Source organism: Fulmarus glacialis, unplaced genomic scaffold, assembly GCF_000690835.1.
Source record: "Fulmarus glacialis isolate BGI_N327 unplaced genomic scaffold, ASM69083v1 scaffold6836, whole genome shotgun sequence".
NCBI lineage: Eukaryota > Metazoa > Chordata > Aves > Procellariiformes > Procellariidae > Fulmarus > Fulmarus glacialis.
Window position 1 is genome coordinate 3,965 of NW_009218651.1, and position 19,428 is coordinate 23,392.

At 48.2% G+C, this 19,428-nt stretch overlaps 1 protein-coding gene across 1 annotated transcript in view; it reads right to left on the bottom strand.

The window, feature by feature from the left end:
- Positions 1-2,297: 2,297 nt before the first annotated feature.
- LOC104078450 (inositol hexakisphosphate and diphosphoinositol-pentakisphosphate kinase 2-like) overlaps positions 2,298-19,428 on the bottom strand; it is a 45,385-nt gene continuing 28,254 nt past the window's right edge. Inside the window, exons 25-29 of the mRNA XM_009580096.1 lie at positions 18,717-18,839; positions 11,983-12,162; positions 4,795-4,932; positions 4,242-4,355; positions 2,298-2,992 (exon numbers count right to left, since the gene is read on the bottom strand). Of these exons, the coding sequence (XP_009578391.1) occupies positions 2,298-2,992; positions 4,242-4,355; positions 4,795-4,932; positions 11,983-12,162; positions 18,717-18,839 (1,250 nt within the window). The remainder of the gene's footprint in view (positions 2,993-4,241; positions 4,356-4,794; positions 4,933-11,982; positions 12,163-18,716; positions 18,840-19,428) is intronic.

Here is a 19,428-nt window from a genome sequence, read left to right on the forward strand (position 1 = left end):
GTGGGGGAGGAGGGCAGCTGGCACTGAGAGCATCCCCTGGCTGTTTTCTTGCAATGCATGGGGAGCAGACAGGCAGGAGGTCTGCCGGGCATTTGTAGACAGTAAAGCCATCCCACCAGCGGGCTCCAGGGCCCTAGAAGCGACGAGCTCCCGGCTGTGTGTGGGTGAGCACCTGAGAGCCAGGCCCTCACCCCACAAGACCCTGCTCTGTGACCTGCTCCTGCCACCACCTAAGGAGCCGTGCCCCACTCAGCAATGACAGCTAGCAGCGGGTGATGCTGGCAACCCGCTTGCAGCGGGTCCATCATGGCAACCACCCTGCCCAGGCCTGGGCCCCAGTCTCCGCTCCGTGGGTGCAGAGGTGGGCGCTGCCTCCCCCAGACAGAAACATGCAAATCCTGGCAGGAGATGCAGCTCTTGTGTCCGGCAGGGACCCTGCGGCTGGAGCAGCGGTGCTACCGACCCTGGGAGGGTGTGGGCAGGACGGCGGGATCAGGGGCGCAGGCATTGCTGGAGGGGCGCAAGCGGGATCTAGTGGCGCTCTGCCTCCCGCCTTCCCGCAGCCAGCTCGCGGGGCAGGGGCACCGGCCAGGGTATCTCTTCTTCCAGGTTTTTAATGCAGGGTTGCCAATGGAAGCCAGAGGCCTGCCTTACAGCACGAGGCAGGCCCTTCTCCCAGACCCCGGCACACATCCACCCGAGAGCAGGCTGGCCCAGCCCTGTGGAAGAGGGGGGCCGGGCTTCCGCCTAGCACAGTGCTGCACTCAAGGCAGCTGTACGACTGCTGCATTTCAAGTGCAAGTAAACATGACCTTTCTTAAATACCCAAACTGGCAGCTAGGGATTATCAGGCATGAGAAAGAGGGCACAGTACCCAGGACATGCTTGGAACTGACGAGAAGGTGTGGATCAAGTGAAAGGAGCCGAACACGCTGCCCCAGCATCTTCATTCTACCACAAACCGCCCTGTGACCTGGGAAGCCAGGACCTCTTCCCCAGTATGACCAGTTCTTCTCTGGAGGAAAAAAGAGGTGTCTGGCCTTCTCGAGCAAAACCCCATGTCTGTGCACTAACTTCAGTTGTGACTTCAGCCACAGTTCCTCTTCCAGGACAGCAGAGAAGGAGCAGGGCTTGCTGTCCCAGGCACCTGCAAGCTCTGGCACACACACACTGCTGCGCAAGTCAGCATCAGAGACAGAGAGACGCCGGAGCCACAGCATAGATTTACTGTGAATACACATCATCACAACACAGCGCGGAGATCTTTGGGTACAGCTTCACAAAAACACAGATCCTAGCTACAGAGAAACACACAGACTTGTTCTTAAATACAGGAGGCGCAGGAGGCACAGCCCTGGCCTGCACTCAGGATGCGGCAGGGACACCCGTGTCAATCTTGCCCTCAGGCTTGTGCTCACAAGTCATTTACATAAATATGTATTAAATACTTTTGATTTTATATATAATAAAGATTTTTCCTTACTGGTTTCTAATAATCCTGATTTGTTCAAATAGCAGTTTCTTTTAATTTCTGTCACCAAGACTTCAGAGCTGTACCCTGCCTGACCCTTGGGGACTAGAAAAAAAAACCCGTGTGTGTCCTCCATGCCCACCTCTCTCAGGCTGGATCTCCAGGCTCCTGCCTGCCTGCCCCAGCCCAGCAGGAAAACATTCCATGCCAAAGAGACATTTTCTTGCAAGTGGCAGTCTTGAACCTGATCCCCCCATTACTCTTCTTCCCACACTCATTCAGAATGCTTTCTGCTTCTCCTAGTCTCCTGCCACGGACTCTCTGGACCTGTTTTTGGTGGCCAGTGGTGGGAATTGAGAGAGGAAGAAGGAAGGAACAGAGAGAAGGTTGGAGGTTGTGATGGATCCGATTACTTTGGGCCCAGAATGCCTTTCTCTGAAGGCTATGGGCCAAAAAATCTCAAGGGAGCACCCGTCCCCTTTGGACTTACCACCCCAAAAGCCTTGGCTGTACCAATCCTCTAACTCTACTGTCCCAGCGAGCATACAGCCCTTGGGACACCAATGCAGCCCCCTGTCCCTGCTCCATGGAGGTACTATGCCCGTACCAAGACTGCATTTGTTGTTCAAGGCAGATGGGACATTGTCTCCTGCCGAATGGCGAAGAACTGGCTTGTGGAGGAGCAGAGCAGACTCTTCCACACCCCAGAGTCCTGTGGCCTTGGGACATGGCTTGTGCTGTGGACAGCCAGCTGCATGAGGTGCTGTGCAGGAAGCTGGGCTGCCTCCAGGCTAGAAGTGCTTGCGGTGTGCTGTCCAGTGAGCCTCTAATTCTGCTGATCCTCCCGACACAGCGGCTGCAGCTCCTCCATGTTTTTCTCAGGAGGCAGTGGCTGCACCTGGCACGGGTGACCAGACAGAAGCTGGCCTGGCAGAGCGCTGTCCCCCAGCAGCTCCTCGCCCACATGCTCTGGGTCCAACACCTCTCCCAGCAACTCCTCTTTACAGGGCACCGAGATCTCCTTGAACAGCCCTGACTCATCCAGGCCAGTCATTCCCCCTGTATACCCCTCACCTGGCTTCACTCTCTCCCCAGCCAGCCTTGTATCAGATCCTGCACCACACTTTGGGTTCCCTGTGTTACTTGAGTCTAACATTTCCCCAGCTGATTCTTCTTCATCCAGCTCCACCATGCTCTTCTCCTCTGGGTTAGAGTCCTCCTCTGCCAGCTCCTTGTCGCACAGCTCCAGGACCCTGCCTGGCTCTGGGCCCTTATTCCAGGTCAGGGTCTCTGGGACACTTGGCTCCGCCACCGACAACCCAGACATCCCCGCCTCTATGTCAAGCCCTCTGCCTGGAGGCTGCCTCTCTCCTTGCTCAGGGGACTGGCTAGTCAGCTGCTCCTCGCTTTTGGGGGGACTGATGGAAAGTTTCTCAGTGAAGCTGAAACGAGCGCAGTTGTCCACAGAGGTTGGGGACGATGGGCCCGCACTGGAGACAGTACTGGAGGGGCCACTGCTGTCTGCAAAGAGGAAGAAAAATCTTGAACATTTAGCTGATGTTTCCCCAGCCCAAGGCCTGGGCAGACCCAAGCTGTCACAGTCCCACAGTTCTACAACCAACGGGTGAGGGTCGTCTACATGCCATGCAACCTGGCAGGGGCTTGCAGCTGCTCTTAGCTGTGTTTCTGGCGGCTCAGCTGATGAAAACCCAAGCACAAACACCACTTCCGACGTGTCATACAGTGCTATGTTGGCATATAGCCAAGAGTGGATTCTGTTGTCATTATAGAGCAAAATATGAAATGTGATGTTGGGCTTTGAGCTGAAAAGCAGTTTCTTTCATTCCCTCATTATTACAGAACACTCTCACCTTCAACTTTGCTCCTCTTGGTTCCTGACACCCACAATCCCTGGATGTTGAGCTAGAGTCACCACTGGAAGAAGAAATACTGCTTCTCCACTAATGCTTATTCTTGCCTTGTATTGTACAATAAGCAAAACTAGAGAACAGATCTAGATTATATCTAATCCAATAAAGGGAGGAAGATTAAACAACTGTTTTCAGTCAGATCAGTTCCCTGACCTTGCTGCTTACACAAACGCACACTACTCCTGGCACAAGGAGTGTACAGCCAGGAGAAGAGTAGGACTGCTCTTTCAATGGCAACCTTGACTTGCGTTATTAAGGCACTTTCTGTGCAACTGTTGGCTAACCTTTTCCCCTTCGAGTGCCAGTCAGATCTGCAAAGGGCACTAACTAACAGTCACCAGCTCTGCAGAAACTGTGACAAGAGAGGCCCAGGAGCTGCAGAAAAGCCTGCAAGTGAAGAACTAAGCAGTCGGCTGTCCTTTACGGAGCTCTGAGTGAGGCATGTATGTGGCCGGTTAGGAAGGGAAGGCATTTCCACATGCCAGCACTGAGTTGGCCATGTGTCATGGAGAATCACAAAACTTGAGATGAAAATGAAGTGCATTCAGGCCCTCCATGTCCTAGTGTACAAAGCAGAGGATGTCTGGAGATACAGCATCCATCCAACAGTAGATGTCCCCGGGATACACAATACTACAGAGAGTCTCTTTTTGCATCTTTCTTTGGAAGCTTTTGAACAGGGTATATGACTACTTTCCCTTTTACCTATTTTGCCTTTCTGTTTCTGTTCCTTCAAGGGCAGAGCATAGAAACCCTGAGCACCAGTCCACCATTTGACACCCTTTACTTCCCTCCCTCGCTGTGACATTCACCCCTGATCAAGAAGGGAGCACACTCACACCAGGGGGGCTTATCCGAACGCTGGCGCAATGGCAAAGAGGATGATGACAGGATTCGCTGAGACATAAAGGGGTCTCCTGGTATCTGGCTTCCAATCATTGAATCAAACAAAGCTTCAAGAAAAAAAATACACAGATTAGTAATAGTAATATTCAGACAGACATAAAGGAATGGCTCATAGCCCAGCAGCCACAAGCAGGCACACTGGGAAGAGCTCAAGAACAGTGCAAATTCAGAGCCATGCCTGTCCCTGAGCTCCTGGGAATCTGAGGCTAAGACTTCGCAAGCTGGAATTCGTATCCATGTCACTGTACTTATCAGCCACAGACAAACCTGACTGATTACTTGTCTCTCAAGTAAGTGGCCTAGGATGGCTCTGAGCTGGATCCCATAGCTCAATCCTGGGCTAGAACACCCTGGAACAGGTTTCAGAGACTGCACTTATTCCCAGTCCTGTCAGGCTGATCTGTCCCGATAACATAAAAGACCAAAAAGTCTCCTTGCCTCAACTCTATTCTGGCTTACCCAGAGACGAGCCCACCTCACCAGTACCTGCGGTAGACTGGACATGCGATTCGCTGCAACTCCTGCACACAGCCGTCAGGAACTCGTTGACCTGTCGCAAAGAGAGGGAGTTGTGCAGTGTCTCCAGAGGATAAATGGTGGGAACCATGGAACAGCCTTCAAAACCTGGAAAGAAACCCAATCAGAAAATGAATAGAGCAAACAGCAACCTAAATCCATGCAGGACCACTCATGGCTGAAGGAGCTGGGCAGTCTGGGAATCAAACAACAGGCACACTCAGGCCTAAGGTCACCTCTTCTAGGCCAAGAAAATCGCCACTAGGCAATCACATGCAATAACAGACCTGAAAGCAAGCGTCCAGGCACACGCAGAAGGAGGGGGAAGAGGAGGAAATGTATCTAGCAGCAGCAGTCTTTGCTGCAAAGCCTGTGACCCTTTTACTAAAATATATGGTTATGATGGAGAACTTGGCACAGTGCCCCACACTTCACAGGCGCTAAACAGAATTTGAATGAAGTCAACAGAATTTCCATGAAAGGACTCCCACCACTATTGACACCCCAGCCTGGGACACAGTCCACCCTCTCCCCATCAGCGAGGTAGTGCACACTGGTACAAATGCAGGGAGCAGCAGAACCTCCCTCTCTCACAGCAGACCCTCCAGTGTACACCTGACAGATGTACATCCCAAGGAAGGACTGGGCAACAGTTGAATTATTTGTCCCCTTAATAAGACTTCACAGCCAGCAAACCCAGAATTAGTAGAAATAGGTATCTCAGCATTTAACAGACACTTGCTCAGGGCTAAGCTGCATCACAACCATTCACAATAAATTCTTTGCTACTCAAGCCAGCAGAGTATTATGCCAAAGCATGTTCCTCTTCATCCAAGCTTCTTAGCAATGTTTTGTGGCACCAAGCCAACCTGAAACTGTCAAGGAGCAAGGAAGAAACAAATGAGTCTCTGGACATATGGGAATAGGCCTCCTCCTGCTCTGCATCTCTTGAGTTTAAAGGCCTCTGAACTTCTTAAGCTTAGGCTTCCCATTCTGTGACTCTTCTGAGGAGCTCAAAAAGACCCTGGGAAGGAGTTGGGTTTGTTCCTACAGACAAGGAAAATTACTTTGAAATGCAAAAAGTACAACAGCTCTTGATGCACTACTGTGTCAGGATTGCTGCCCAGCACACTGGCAGGCTAAAATTGATCCCTGCAGCTTGACAGCACCTAAGGAGAAGACCTAGAGCACCTGGATTATCTGCTAAGTGTAGTCATTGTTCCAACCACCTCCAGGACAGTCTCTGCTCCAATCTGCTCACCTAACCCAGTTCTGCCAGAGGCAAGGAGCATGAGCCAGCAGATGGTATTCAGAGTGAATCCACACGCAATATGAGGAGGCTGCAGACCAAATCATCACCAGTTTGCAGTGCTGCAGAGACATTCACTGCCATACCAGCTACTGGAGATAAAACCCTCCAGGCAGTCCAGAGACCTTACCTATGCTACAAGGGGCCTACAAACATCAATTCAAGACATGAAGGATAACAAATCCTTGGCTAGGACAAAGGAATGCAAGACACTGGAAGAATACCATACTCTTCTGTCCCTTTCTGAGAAGTCCTTAGAGTGGAAGTGCTGAATAAGGAAGAGTATCTGTTCATTATTTTCTGGGAGACAGAGCTAAAGGAAAAGGGTGAGGGCAAGACTTAAACAGCTACGTGGAGATGGTTGTGGAGCAGCATAGCATGAGGCTAATGTCATTTCACAACAGAATCTAGTTCAAGAGGAGCCAAAGTTGGCTCAGCTATTGGGGTCTCCAAGGAAAAAGGGAAGAAGTTTGAATATAACATAGGGCAAAGCAACATAGTTACAAGATATACTGGAGGCACTGATAAGGATCTGAGTGCTTGGGCACTCCTCTAATAAAAAGAGGAAATGAAAGGTCCAGCATTAAAGGAAACATGGAACACTGACGACGCTACTGATGTGAAATGATATACCTATATCCCCGAAGTGCCAAATGCCTGCTCGCACAGCTCTGCTCAGCACTATGTCACTTAACTGGTCTGAAGCAAGTAGAGAAAAAGGCAAAAGCTTCCCCTCTCAAGGTAAAGCACTACTATTTTCAAGGAATCCATCTCATTTGTATGTGGCAGCCCACTTCCCTGCACACCTCCCTTGACCTGCTTAGCTGCTGTGGGGAGGCCAACAACAGCAGTTCCATGCCACCACAGTAGAGCCAAAGCAGAAGTTACCGCTACAGACTATAATCATTACGTGTATCGCAGCAGCAGCCAGAGTCCCCAGCGAAGGCTCTGACCACTGCTGCACGACAGACATTTAGCAAAGAACCGACATCTTGGGGAAAGGGGAAACAAAAATAACGCGTAAGTGCAAACCACAGGAACCTTTCCAGCCTGACAGTCACCCAGTGCTGAACGCTCGGCTACTGCTGATGCTTCCTGAAACTCTTTTCCTGGGGCCTGCAGGGCAGGAGTCTGCAATGCGGACAACGGCACAAGAAATTATACAGAATTCCATTCATTTTGTACCGGAGTCAAATAGCAGCCCACAAAGGAACGAGTTTCATTTTTCATTTCATTCAGGTTTGACTACACTAGCTGCATTATGGGTGCAGAGGGCAATCTTCTTCCTCCACAGTGAGGCCTGCCCTGCAGGGAGAGGCACGTGGCGGGGGTCTGCAGACCAGAGTAGCTAAAAATTAATCCCAACATCAACTGTAATCTTCTCCAGGCAAGGACTACGGCATGGTTGTGTCTCCAAAATTTTTGTTCAGTAAAATAGGAAGAAACCATCTGTTAGAGTAAAGAAAATAAGATTTGGTTATGGGAAAAACCTTAAGATATGCAAGCCAGAGGAGTCTGCTGAGTATGTATTATTTTGGATGTCCAAGGAGACTGCGTGTGATGTGGGGGAGCAGCTATGGGGGAATCTCCAGTCTGAATCAATAATGCAGCAGCATCCTGACTCAGCAGCAGAGAGAAAGGTACTGCCTGAAAAGCCATTCTGCAGGTGAGAGCACCAGAGGTACAATCCAGCTAGAGGATTACAAGTCCTGTTTTGACTCTCCCAGGCTTACGCTGATGCCAAAGCTGAAGGCCCACCCACGTTACAGCTGAGTTAACTATGTTCCAGTTTGAGCTCTTCTCCCTGGAGCTTCACGTTCTTGGCACGTGCACACTTTACTGCACACTGTCAGACAGTCTACTCGTTGTAATCACGGTTTATGAAGAAGTCTTCCAGATGTTCAAGGAGGGAGTGACTCTCCCCTTAGAGTAAGACTGTTCCAGAGCTGCCTAGTACCAACACACAACACTTCATAAGAGTACTAAGAAGGTGATTTCGGTATAAGGACCCTTTTGCAGAGATCATCTAGCACACTATACCATATAAAGCAAATGGAGACCTGCACCTGTCTCACATCTTCCATCTAAACCAGAGAATCCCAGATTTCTAGGAGACTCCAGCAGTCAGTAGGAACACACAGATACAACTCTTGTGAACAGCTACCTCTTAGCAGATGACCTCAAAGAAAGAGTCAAGAAGCGCCACCTTTTTACCCAGACTACACAACGATGAATTCTGAAATAGCCAACACCTGCTTTATGATTACATGGCTTGAACGCCAAGCAAATACATTACAGATCTCTGAGCAAACCCTATATGCTGTGTTACCCTACCGCTCTTTCACTGCAGATGTAATGGGTACTTTCATCCATTTAGCTCTCTCTCCTTCAGTCACCCTGAGGTCTGAAAGAAAATTCAACCAAAGGTGTTAGCAGCAGAACTAAAATAAGCAGATTTTTATATTGGGAAAAGGGAAGAACACGGGAGAAAACAAGACCTTGAATTCATTTGCATCTTCTTGATTGCAGGAGATGTCCTAGTCTAAACCCTCAAGAGGAAATCAATACCATTTCATTAAGAGGAAGCATCTAATTTGAATCAAGGTAACACAAAGTTTCCTAAATTCTATGTATGTTCCAGAGAGACAAGAAGAAAGCTTACTGTGTAATATGAGTTTGGAAAGTTGAGTTTATAGGGAACACACGCACCCCCCGGGATGAAATCAGTGTTGGTGTGATTATCCCTCAGAGCTGGTAATTCAGCAGATTACCTGGGAGCCAGCAGACTTCCTGGCTAGTGGGCACGACAAGGAGCAGTCTTCAAGCAGTCCAAATGGCATGTTCCTCAGCTTTACTAAGATTGAGCTGAGGTCCCAAATACAACAAGCTTCTCTACTAGCAGAGTGGACTCGTTAAAAGAGAGAACATACTTGCTGCTGCAGCAGGCTGGCAAGTAGAAACTGCTGTCAGCCAAACTGCTGTCAACCAACAGACAAAGACAGAGGCCAAGGAAGACTCAGGTCAGAAGTCTTTCTAGTCCAAAGCAATCCTTTTTGTATATTATATTTTTCCCTGAAAGTTCTGAACATTACTACACACAATTTCATTAGCAGAAGCTGCTGAGTTACTACCCAGCTCTCCAGTTGTGAACTCTATGTAGGAGTGGAGAGGGTTCCTGTTCCTTTCTAATGGAGATCCTGAAAGCAAGAGGCAGACCAATGGCACCTGGCACATCCCCAAAAGGTCTGTACGCCAAAGGTCTGTGTGCCAGCTCTTCTGGAGTAAAGAAGCACTTGCCCAGTCTCAGCACAGATTCTGAAGGGCATGGAAGAAAGTACACTCAGCAAGATCCTCTCCAACATGCTTGGTCAGTCCAGCCTTACTTTGTTGGGAGAACTCCAATATGCCACACGTATATTTGTATGTGTTTATATATGCATACGCGATATGTACATGAACTAGGATTTTTGCTAACCAGCCTTTCTAAATTTAAGCCTGTACAGTCAGCCTGAAGGTCTATGCTAGTTCAGCACCTCTCTGCCCACAGTGCCAGAAGCGGCTACGAATGAAGGGGTACGAGACTAGACAGCATGTAGTGACTCTTCCCCCAAGCAGTCCCCCAAACTCCAGTGACCTGCGGCTCAGAACTGCTCTGAACCTGATGTGTCTCTTCCATGTTCTACAGTCTCCCCTTGAACTCAGTTAAGCTCCTAACACCCAATGTACCGTGGTGAGGAGTTTCACTCTGTGTGGAAAAAAATCACTTCTGTCTGAAGCTGCCTCTACTCACTCCATTAGAAACTTCCTAGCTATTGTACTGGAACAGACGTTGAACTGTGGATCCCCACCACCCCTCTCCAGGCCACTCTCACCACTACCACAAATATCTTTCCCAAACTGTAAATTTCTACCTTTTCCACATCGTCCCAAGTGGTGCTGGTCAGATCAGAGCCCACCATTTTATATATGAATTTGGGGCTGTTTCCCATTGTCATTTAAATTTATTTACACTGAACATCACCTGCTGTTTTACTGCCCACTCATTATCACAGGGTCATTCTCTGTTTCTCCACAGCTGACCTTTGGCTTCAGTACCACTGTAATTCATTACCAACATGAACTTAGTTCACACTCTTCTTTTTCCCAGCTATGACCACACAGATAAGCACAGGTTCCCAGATAGATTGCTTCAGGGCTCCACCATTGATCTTTCCAACTATGGATGCCAACTGCATACTTTTAACTCACTGATTCTACCTTTTAAATCATGTTTTCTTTGTGTGGATAGAAGTACGGTTGAAAGCCAAGAAAGAGAGGATAGGAGTATGTAGTTTTCACACGGGGGGGAAGTTGGGCTGTCAGCTACAGAGACTGGAGAAACGTCTGCTCTGAGAAGAACCCCCCCAAACACGCTAATTAACTGTGGGCTTGATGACAGACTGAGAAAACAGCAAGAAAGAACTCACTGATTGCAGAGATCCGATTTCCACACAGGAAGGCTGCTACGCTGAGGTACGTAACTCACACGTTTGGCTGCATTAGGGCAGGCTGCACAACCCAGCACCGTGCTGCAATATTTGGCGTGTTGCTGCCCAAAGCACTGAGTTCATTTCCTCTCCTTACTGGAGCTCACAGGAGACGGCTGAGATCTACAGCAGGGGAAGCTCAGCTTTGGAGCATTCTGCTGTGTTCCAGCATCTCTTCCCTTGAAGCAATTTTGCTCCTCTTTAGTATTTGTTGCTAGGAGACCAAGGATTGTCCTAATTATATATAAAAAGGAACTGCCATCTCCAAATTGCCTACTTGACAGAAAGGGCCGTATCAAGAAAAAACAGACTGTGTAAGAAAAATTCTCTTTTCCAGGCTCTGAAAACACTTGATCCTGTTGCTTCACTACACGAAAAGCTATACTGTCTCTGCCCCTTCCACCTATGGGTATGATCAAAAAGGAGGTCCATGCATCACACCACACAGCTCAGCAAGCCACGTGCACCAGGCAGGTTTTATGGTGCAAGGTAAACATTAGCAGCCAGCCCTAGCTAGCTGCCCCTCTCAGAGAGGAATCCTTCTGCTTGTCTTAGAAGCACTGAGACCTCAATGCATCAGACTTCCCATCTGTGCCAGAGGCTGACAAATACCAGAGAAACATAGCAAGCTTGGATCTATAACATCTAGATTCAATACTGAAATTGCCTACCTCTTCCCACCAGAGACATGACATGCTGCAAAGGTCCTAACAGGCAGAACAGATGCCATGCAATGCAGCCACACAGAAGCTCAGTTTCTACCCTATCTTAACTTGGTCTCTCTAGAAACAACACAATCCCACAAGCACTCGCTTCCCCAAAATTTCCACAGCAAGTTCGCTCTGCATGTGACCAGCTGCAGCGCCTCCTTAATCTTCTTTCTTCCCATACTTTTACTATTCACTTTGGTTCCTCTGTTAATAATGGGACACCTCGTGGCACCCCACTGAGACCTCCACAGGGGTATCATGTCAGCAGGGCATCACACCACTAGGAGCTCAGCATCTAACCTGAAGGAAGCTTAAGGGCTTACCCTGGCTAAAGGAAGGAGGCAAGGAACAATTGCCGAAGATGGAAAGAGCACAGTTAGAGCCACACGAAGAGCACCGGCTCCACGTGGAAAGGCTACTGCCTAAGGCTCCAAAACTGCCGGGTGCAACAGGCCACACAGCTTGCTGCAGCAGCAGCCCAGAGATTTAAGGGATGCAGTGAGGAAAATGCTTTCCTTTTTTAGAAGCAAAGCATACTTTGCATTCTCAAGCAGACAGTGGTCCCTGCTCAGCTACAAGAGCACGGGACCGAGGCAGCTGCAGCGTGCAGTACCGTAAAGAAACTCCAAGTCATCCTGCCCTGAGATCAGCCAGCTCCTGAAGAGGCGCAGGTGGTAGGAGCACTGCTGGAGGTGATGGGCTAGAGTGGCATCCAGGGTGATGTTCCGGCTCGTGGCATAGTCAGAGGAAAAACGGCGCAGCAACTGGGCAACGTGGTGGTGCTCAAACACATCTGGAGGAAAGGGGGCCATAGAGAGTGAGAGGAGAGGGGCAGGTGCAGCTGGGGATAGAGAAATTGTGGAGATCTGGGGATGGAGCTGCCAGCACCAGGGCCGCTGGGTGGGAAAGACCCACACCACACAGTGAAGCCCAATCCCTCCCGCAGCGAACAGGCCAGAAATACCCTTAGATCTACATACCCCCAGTCACACTGCAGCAGGCCAGCTTCCCACCCGGCCCAGCCTTTGCCGAACACAGCTGCAGCACAGGGGCAGTCCCTGAGCAGCGAGGTTTCATCTTTGCAAGTGAAAGTCTGACAAGCGAGTAAATTTTAGGACACATTCCAAGTTCAATACAGTTCAGGTTTGGCTAGATAAGAAGGTCAGGCCCACACTCAAGCTGAGACAAGAAATCCAGACTGCCCAACAGAGCGTTCCAGTCCTGCATCCAAACGCAGCTAGCCACTTCAGCACATGGAAGAGAGCAAATGACCTGGCATCAAACGACTGGAGGCTGTGAAAGGGACGCTGGGGGACAGCAGGGTTTGACTGAGAGCATAGTGCTTAGAGTGTGGAAGAACAGAGGGGGCACAGAAGTGCTGACCTCCCCTCTCTAGACTCTCAGGACAGCCCTGTGCAATCTTCTGTGATATCCTTCCATGGCAGACAAGATCCTAACATGCAGGCATGTCTTCTCCTCCATGTACACAGCCTCAGGACTCATGTCATGCTCCCAAGGTCACGAGACCAGGGCATAAAGCATCTGGCCTGATGCTGTGCTTGGCCACTGCTCTGGTTCACCCATCCCATTTCACCACATAGAGGCATCTCTTCAGAACCGAAATCCAGATTCAGAGCTGTGAATAACTTTTGCATCCTCAGGTGAGTGGTTCATGCAGCTAAACATCCTTCCTGCTAAAACCAGTGCCAAACCTACACCAAATATGCCTAACTTCAAGCTCACACCTGCTGGACCTCTGTCTTTGTTTTCTTGATTAAGGAGCACTTTGCCATAAGAAATATTCATTGGATTCTTGGGAAAAACCTGATGTCCAGTTTCACTTTATTGTATTTGGGGCAGGGGCAGTTGCTTTGCAGTGTGGCTTAGGAAAGACTGGTGCTTGGTACAAGCTTTGCTCGCAAGATGGAACAACACATCCTGCTGACATACACCACGTGAGCTCAGATGGTATCCAGACATACAAACAAATCGAGCAGTTGGCCACTCTGGGAAAAACAAAACCGAGCAAACACAGAAAGTAGGTTCTCTTCAGATATTTGAAACAATAAAGCCACATTTAGCTGCCCCTTCCCCTTTCATCTTTCCCAAAACTTCGGTCTTCGTAACAGTCTTCTGAACTTCTTTCATCTTCCAGATCACGCAGAGCACAATTTCTTCATATTTACTAAGCAACAAGATTGCAGAAGCAGCCTTGATCACATAAGACAGAAATATTTAACCTGATATCTTTCAGTGATCTGCTTTGGTTCTAACTTGTCTCAACAGCAGGAGCCATGAGGTAGGAGTGGTGCTGTGAAACAAACCTTTTCAAAAGTTTCTGTGCAAGACTTGGATAATAAACACTAGTTCAAGGCATCTGCTACCACAGAGCTAATGGTCTTTAACTCAAAAGACTCACAGTTCAGGTGTTAGGTTAGTAGCAATATGAAGCAGAGATAGTGAGTCAACAGAAGCACTGTCAGACATCCTTCTTTACCAATCCTTTTTATAGCTACTAGCATAACAGGAGTGAAGCAGGTTACATCACCCTGGGTGGCATGCTGCTGATCCCCTCCTACCTCAGGAAGGCGACAGGCCCAAGCCAGCATTGTCCACCAACGGCAGATGAGTGAAAGTTCTGGAGAGACACCATTCCCAGGATAACGTCTGCAGGAAAGGTGAGCCTACTCCCACCAACACCACCGTGCTTGGAGTAACCAAGGGACCACCCTAACAAGTTTGCAAATAGGAAGCCATGAGGTTACCAGTACTCCTGAAATTACTGTGCTGAGGAATATCATGCGCAGAGGGAATGTTGTTAGCACCTCCTTCTCTCCCACCGTGGACTGTGCTCTTCCAGGTGACACACAGGTAGCCTCAGGCTATCCTTGTTTTGGTCCTGCAAATCTGCATTGTAGAATCTGAGGACCTAAGCTGCTGATGCTCTTATAGAATATGGAGTGGATATCTGCCCCGCCCCAAATCCAATGGTATTCTCCCCCCAACCCCCACCCCCCGAAAAGGGAGCGTGAAAGGCCTTAATGTCAGCAATGGAATTAAAGGCTGCTTTAGGAGTCCTTTCACAGAGCCACTGCTCTTGCTTTTTCACCTGGGACACAAAAGCCTTGGGGGACAGCAGAGGAACCACTGAGCAGTAACAGAGGATGAATGAACAAGTTAGTCACAATGAGACAATGGGGGAAGGTGAAGCATGTTTGGACACCAGATACACAGACACAAAAAAACCACAAGAAGGCTGAGAGAATATGTGCAGAGAGAACTGAATGTGAGCATGGGGTTAGAAGTGTGAGGGAACGTCAAATCAAGGAAGCAAACGTACCATTAGTCGGATGCTTTGCAAACGACACAGAAAATCGTTTTACGGCTGGCATAGACAAGAGCTCTGAGGAAATAAAAACAGATCATCTCAGTTAACAGCCTGCTTCTAAGGATCCCCTGACCTTCATATGCTTGCAACTACCCTTTCAGGTTCACCTTCTTCTTGACCCCCCTAACACATGCTCCCGTTGGCACCGCTGTAGCACCCTGGGCACTCTCTACCTGCGGGTCTGACTGAACCTCTTGGCTTCCTCGCACTCTGCCAGCTCCCCTCTTCCCTTGCACTGCCCTGCCAGGGTCTCCCCTGATACTATAAAGACCTCAGCCACACTCTCTCAGTCACAGACAGCATCTCATACCTTCCCACCACACTTCCAGCCATCCCGAGAGCAACCCGGGCTCAGTCCAGTGCAAGATGCAGTTAGGCCATGCTCACAGCCACCGGAGCACATGGCCAAGCAAGCAGCCGCACCACAGGAGGCTAGTTCTCAGGATGCACCTCTGCCGAAGGAAAACAACAACCATTCTGCAGAGGAACTGAAGAGCCCTGGCACAGGTAAGTGCAACTCAAAATATCCTCTTAATGCAAGCAAAACAGAGCTATTTATGAGTTTAAAGCTAAATCAACTAACTAATTAGGGAACAAACAGAAGACCCATGAAGACATGCCTCTACAGTTCCGTCACTCAAAGCATTTCAGCACAGAAGATTTGGGATACACCTGTCAGAGTGGTCCTCAGGCTTCTCCCGGCCATGTCCCAGGCCAGGCCAAGCTCTCCCATAGAAATCGCACATTGGAAAGACAGTGAAAGGATAGATTCTATGCATCTAATGGGGTGCCAACAGATGAGCTTTAAAAGACTTGGATTACTCTCCATATGCACCAAGAAAAAAAAAAAAAAAGGTTGAAAACTTCAATTTATTCCCACTATGGAAATTCCTCAGCTATCATGGGAAAGAATGGCCTAGATCAGACCATCTGTATGTAGGATTCGATGTGAGACCCCAGCCAATCATATCTTTTGCTGCTATTTAGGAACTCTTAGGAAATATTAGAGAATGTTTTTATTTCTCTTTCACATTTCAAGTGTTCGTTCTACCTAGTCAATAGGGTCTGTACGCCTATCCCTCTACACCAAAGTTAGAGGTACACATATCATTTTATGCTCCACACCCCCATTGTGCTTCTCTAGCTACATCCACTGACTTGGCCAAATAATATATTTAAACCAACTCTCAAACTTGCTGCAATTTCCCTCGCCAGCATAACAGCCCTAAAAATTGTTTTTCTTTCTTTAAACTCAACAAATAGAGCATGACAATCTTCCCTACGCATGCAATCCCTTGAAGTGTCCATGTCCTGGAGCTGCAGTCAGCCAGCTGGTAACCATCTCCATTCCACCCCACATCTCCCCCTTGCCTTTACAGCACATCAATTTAAATGGTACTGCAACATAGCTTACTGGATCCCTGGCTGCAGACAAGTCAATTTCAAATCACAACCATTAGTGGACCCTTCCTCAACCTGAGGCTGGGAGACAACTTTCCACTGAAGTGTTCCTCAGTCGTCTCCCAGCCCCAAGCAAAAAAGACTTCAGAAATAAGGGCCATTTTAACTTCACTTGAGCAAGTCTTTGATGAAGTGCTTTAAGCCATGCACCACACCTTGAAGCATCACAGCCATGAAAAAATGTCAAAGAGTTCATGCAAAGATGTGCTCCAGAATCTGAAGATTTTTAAACATTATTAACCTGATGACTGTGAAAAAGGCCTTGATACAAATGTACTCCAAGAATCTGCGGTAGCTGCTGTGTCACTCACTGTATTCAGCTCTAGTGATGTTTGGTTTAAATGCCATTGTTCAGCATTTCATTGGTGCTCATTTAAGCAGGAACTTGCAGCTCAAGGGCTTATTTCACATTCCAAACTACCTTCCCCAGAAGCTAAACACCCTTCTGCCTTCTACTTGTTTTTCCAAGCCCCCCACTTCTTCCTCACAATCGCTCTTATTGCAGCAAGGCGCTGGTATCATGGAGTGCCATAGCACACTAAGAAACATGAAAAAAGAAGTGTAACATCAAGATGAGTAATTCTGGGTTGTGTTAGTCACACACTAGTTAAATAAGTCTGCCTTTTAAATACTTGAGAGTACAACTGTGTCTCAGCATGCAGAGACCTTGTCACTGAATTTAGGCTCATGCAGCAAGACTCTGCTCTGGACCTTGAATGCGAGTAGCCAGTTGCAGGCACGCTCCTACTACACAGAGAAAGGCAGCACAGCACTGGGACTGAGCAGAATCTGTTCTGTTTCCAGCTTGGTACAGAGCAAGCAGTCTTTGATACTCTTCCCTGAGAATTAGTGCTGCCTTGGATTCACGCTGCTTGCAGAGATATGGAAGAAAAGCAGCCAGAAAACCCTCTCTGGCTTTTTCAGCAGCTCTCCTGGTATTCACACCCCCATCTTGTGCCAAACACCATGAACTTATTCTGGGACCTATGAGTAGCCAGCGCTTGCTGCCTTGAGCAGCTCAGACTGGTACAGCAGGGTTTAAACCCCCCCCCAGTTCACCCTCCCTGTCTCTACCACTCACACTGTTGTGTGCTAGGGAGCTCCCTGAAGAGGTGAGAAGCAACACAGTTTTCTCTTACGCAGTGAAAAGCAGCACAAGAAGCCAGTATACATAACAGTCTCAATATAAGAGGTTCCAATAGGTCTGAGAATTGGATAGCATCTTTCCACCCTGATTTGTTAGGCCATTTTCCTTGCCTCAGAACTGGACAAAAATCCAAATGAACCAACCTCCTGTTTTCCCCAAAGGCCCCAAATTACTGCCTTAATCATCTCCCCACCTTGTAATCCACCAGTGCTAGTGTTCGTTATGATCCCGATAAGAAAGGCACTCAGACTCTGTGAGGTATTGATTAAAATACCATTTGTTAGAACTAACACAAAAAGGAAAAAGAGAGGATAGATAACCTTACATCCATTCAGATGCTGGGAGGCTTGAGTTGTGCAACATTAGGTGGATTTCCAACTATGGCAGAGCACGCTGTGCAGACCCTATCTATGGAGCGGTTTGTTCAATGCTGCTCAAAACAAATGGTATGTTAATCAGTACTTACAGAGTCTGAGTGCCTTTCTTATCAGGATCACAACAGACACTTGCACTTGCGCATTACACCCCTCCAACTCCTCCAGGGTACCTCGGTCTTTCCTTGTGCTCCAATTTCCTTGAAAGTAGCAATGCACTCTCTGCTTCTCAATGCATAACGCACTAGTACTCACTGCAGATCAATCCGCAGCTGGCAACACCCCTTCACCCATGTGCATTGGGCAACATTTATACTAGTGACCCAAATACATTTTACCAGATTGTCTTGCTGAACTTTAAGGCAGTTTCTGCAGAACTGTACAACAAGACTTTCCAGTCCTTTTGCAGTATTTCATCTAAGTATCCCACTTACCTCAAGCATTTCAGGCATATTACACTTGCTTTCTGACAGCTACCTCAGACTCTTCTGCGTGCCCGGCCTTACTCTAGCACCCATCTTATCCACCCCCAAGCATATCATTCTGCCTTTGGGATGGCTCCATCCTCTGTAGGGTGAGGATTACTGTCTCCACAAAAGCTTCATTTAGCATCAGCAAGATCACCAAGGTAAGCAAGATGATGTGATGTGCTGGATTTCCATACCAGGACAAACCTATTTAATATCTAGACCAATAAATCCTCCTCCACAACAGCAAGTAGTATTAAAATGTCAGACCAAAATCTGACCCCAGCAATACCATACATCAGCATAAACCTCCTCACACAATGTCAGCTCCTGTCTTGTCCTAGCAAGGATCACAATTTCTTGGGATACGATAAAATGCATTACTGTAAATGCGGCGAATATACACATTCAACTGTCATTCTTCTTAGCAGTCTAAGTCTTTGCCTCAGTAGCACCCTGAGACACCAAAGTCCGCAAATTAACCACCTGCTGCACGGGGAACACACATACCGTCTTTGTATGTCAGGCTGCTGGCAAACTTTTTGCCATGGCTGCGTGCGTAGTCCTGGAGGTTGGGGGCACTGGAGGAGCCTCCCAGCACAGTGGTGCTAAACAGGCCGGTGCATTGTGACCCTGGAAAGGCATGGAAGGTGTTAGTATTATATCTCCACTGCATGCAACTACAGAAAAGCAGGGTTAGTCAAAGAATGAGGAATGAACTTGCCATTTCGCAGGCAATCGCAGGAAAAAAAAAACGATGCCAGGGAGCACAGGGAGGCAGTATTCCCCATTCTAAATTCAATAGTGCCAAATGCACAACAGGTAGCCCAAAACTCAGCATGAGGAAAGTTCCTAGCTCTGTCCAGGGGTTTATTTCCATTTGGCTTTCTTGCCCTGACCTAGGAGAAATGCCTTGACACCTTGCAGTCAGCAAATCTACATACTCATGTCAGAAAAGCCAGGATGCCAAATCACTGATGTTCATGTCACAGGGCTTCATTCCTCTGCTCTTCTGCCCTTTCTCTTTGGAAAGCTCCTTTTTCTGTAGGACACCAAGAAGAAGAAAGGACTACCTGACCTGTTGATCAGCAAATGTGGATTAATCACTCTGTCAAGCAGTAAGGAAAGCAATGTGACCAGAGAGCTTTCTTTCACAAGCTGCTGCCCAGATGATATTTCACATCCACTTGGTCATGTCTTGCTACTCCAGAGTAGGTCCAAT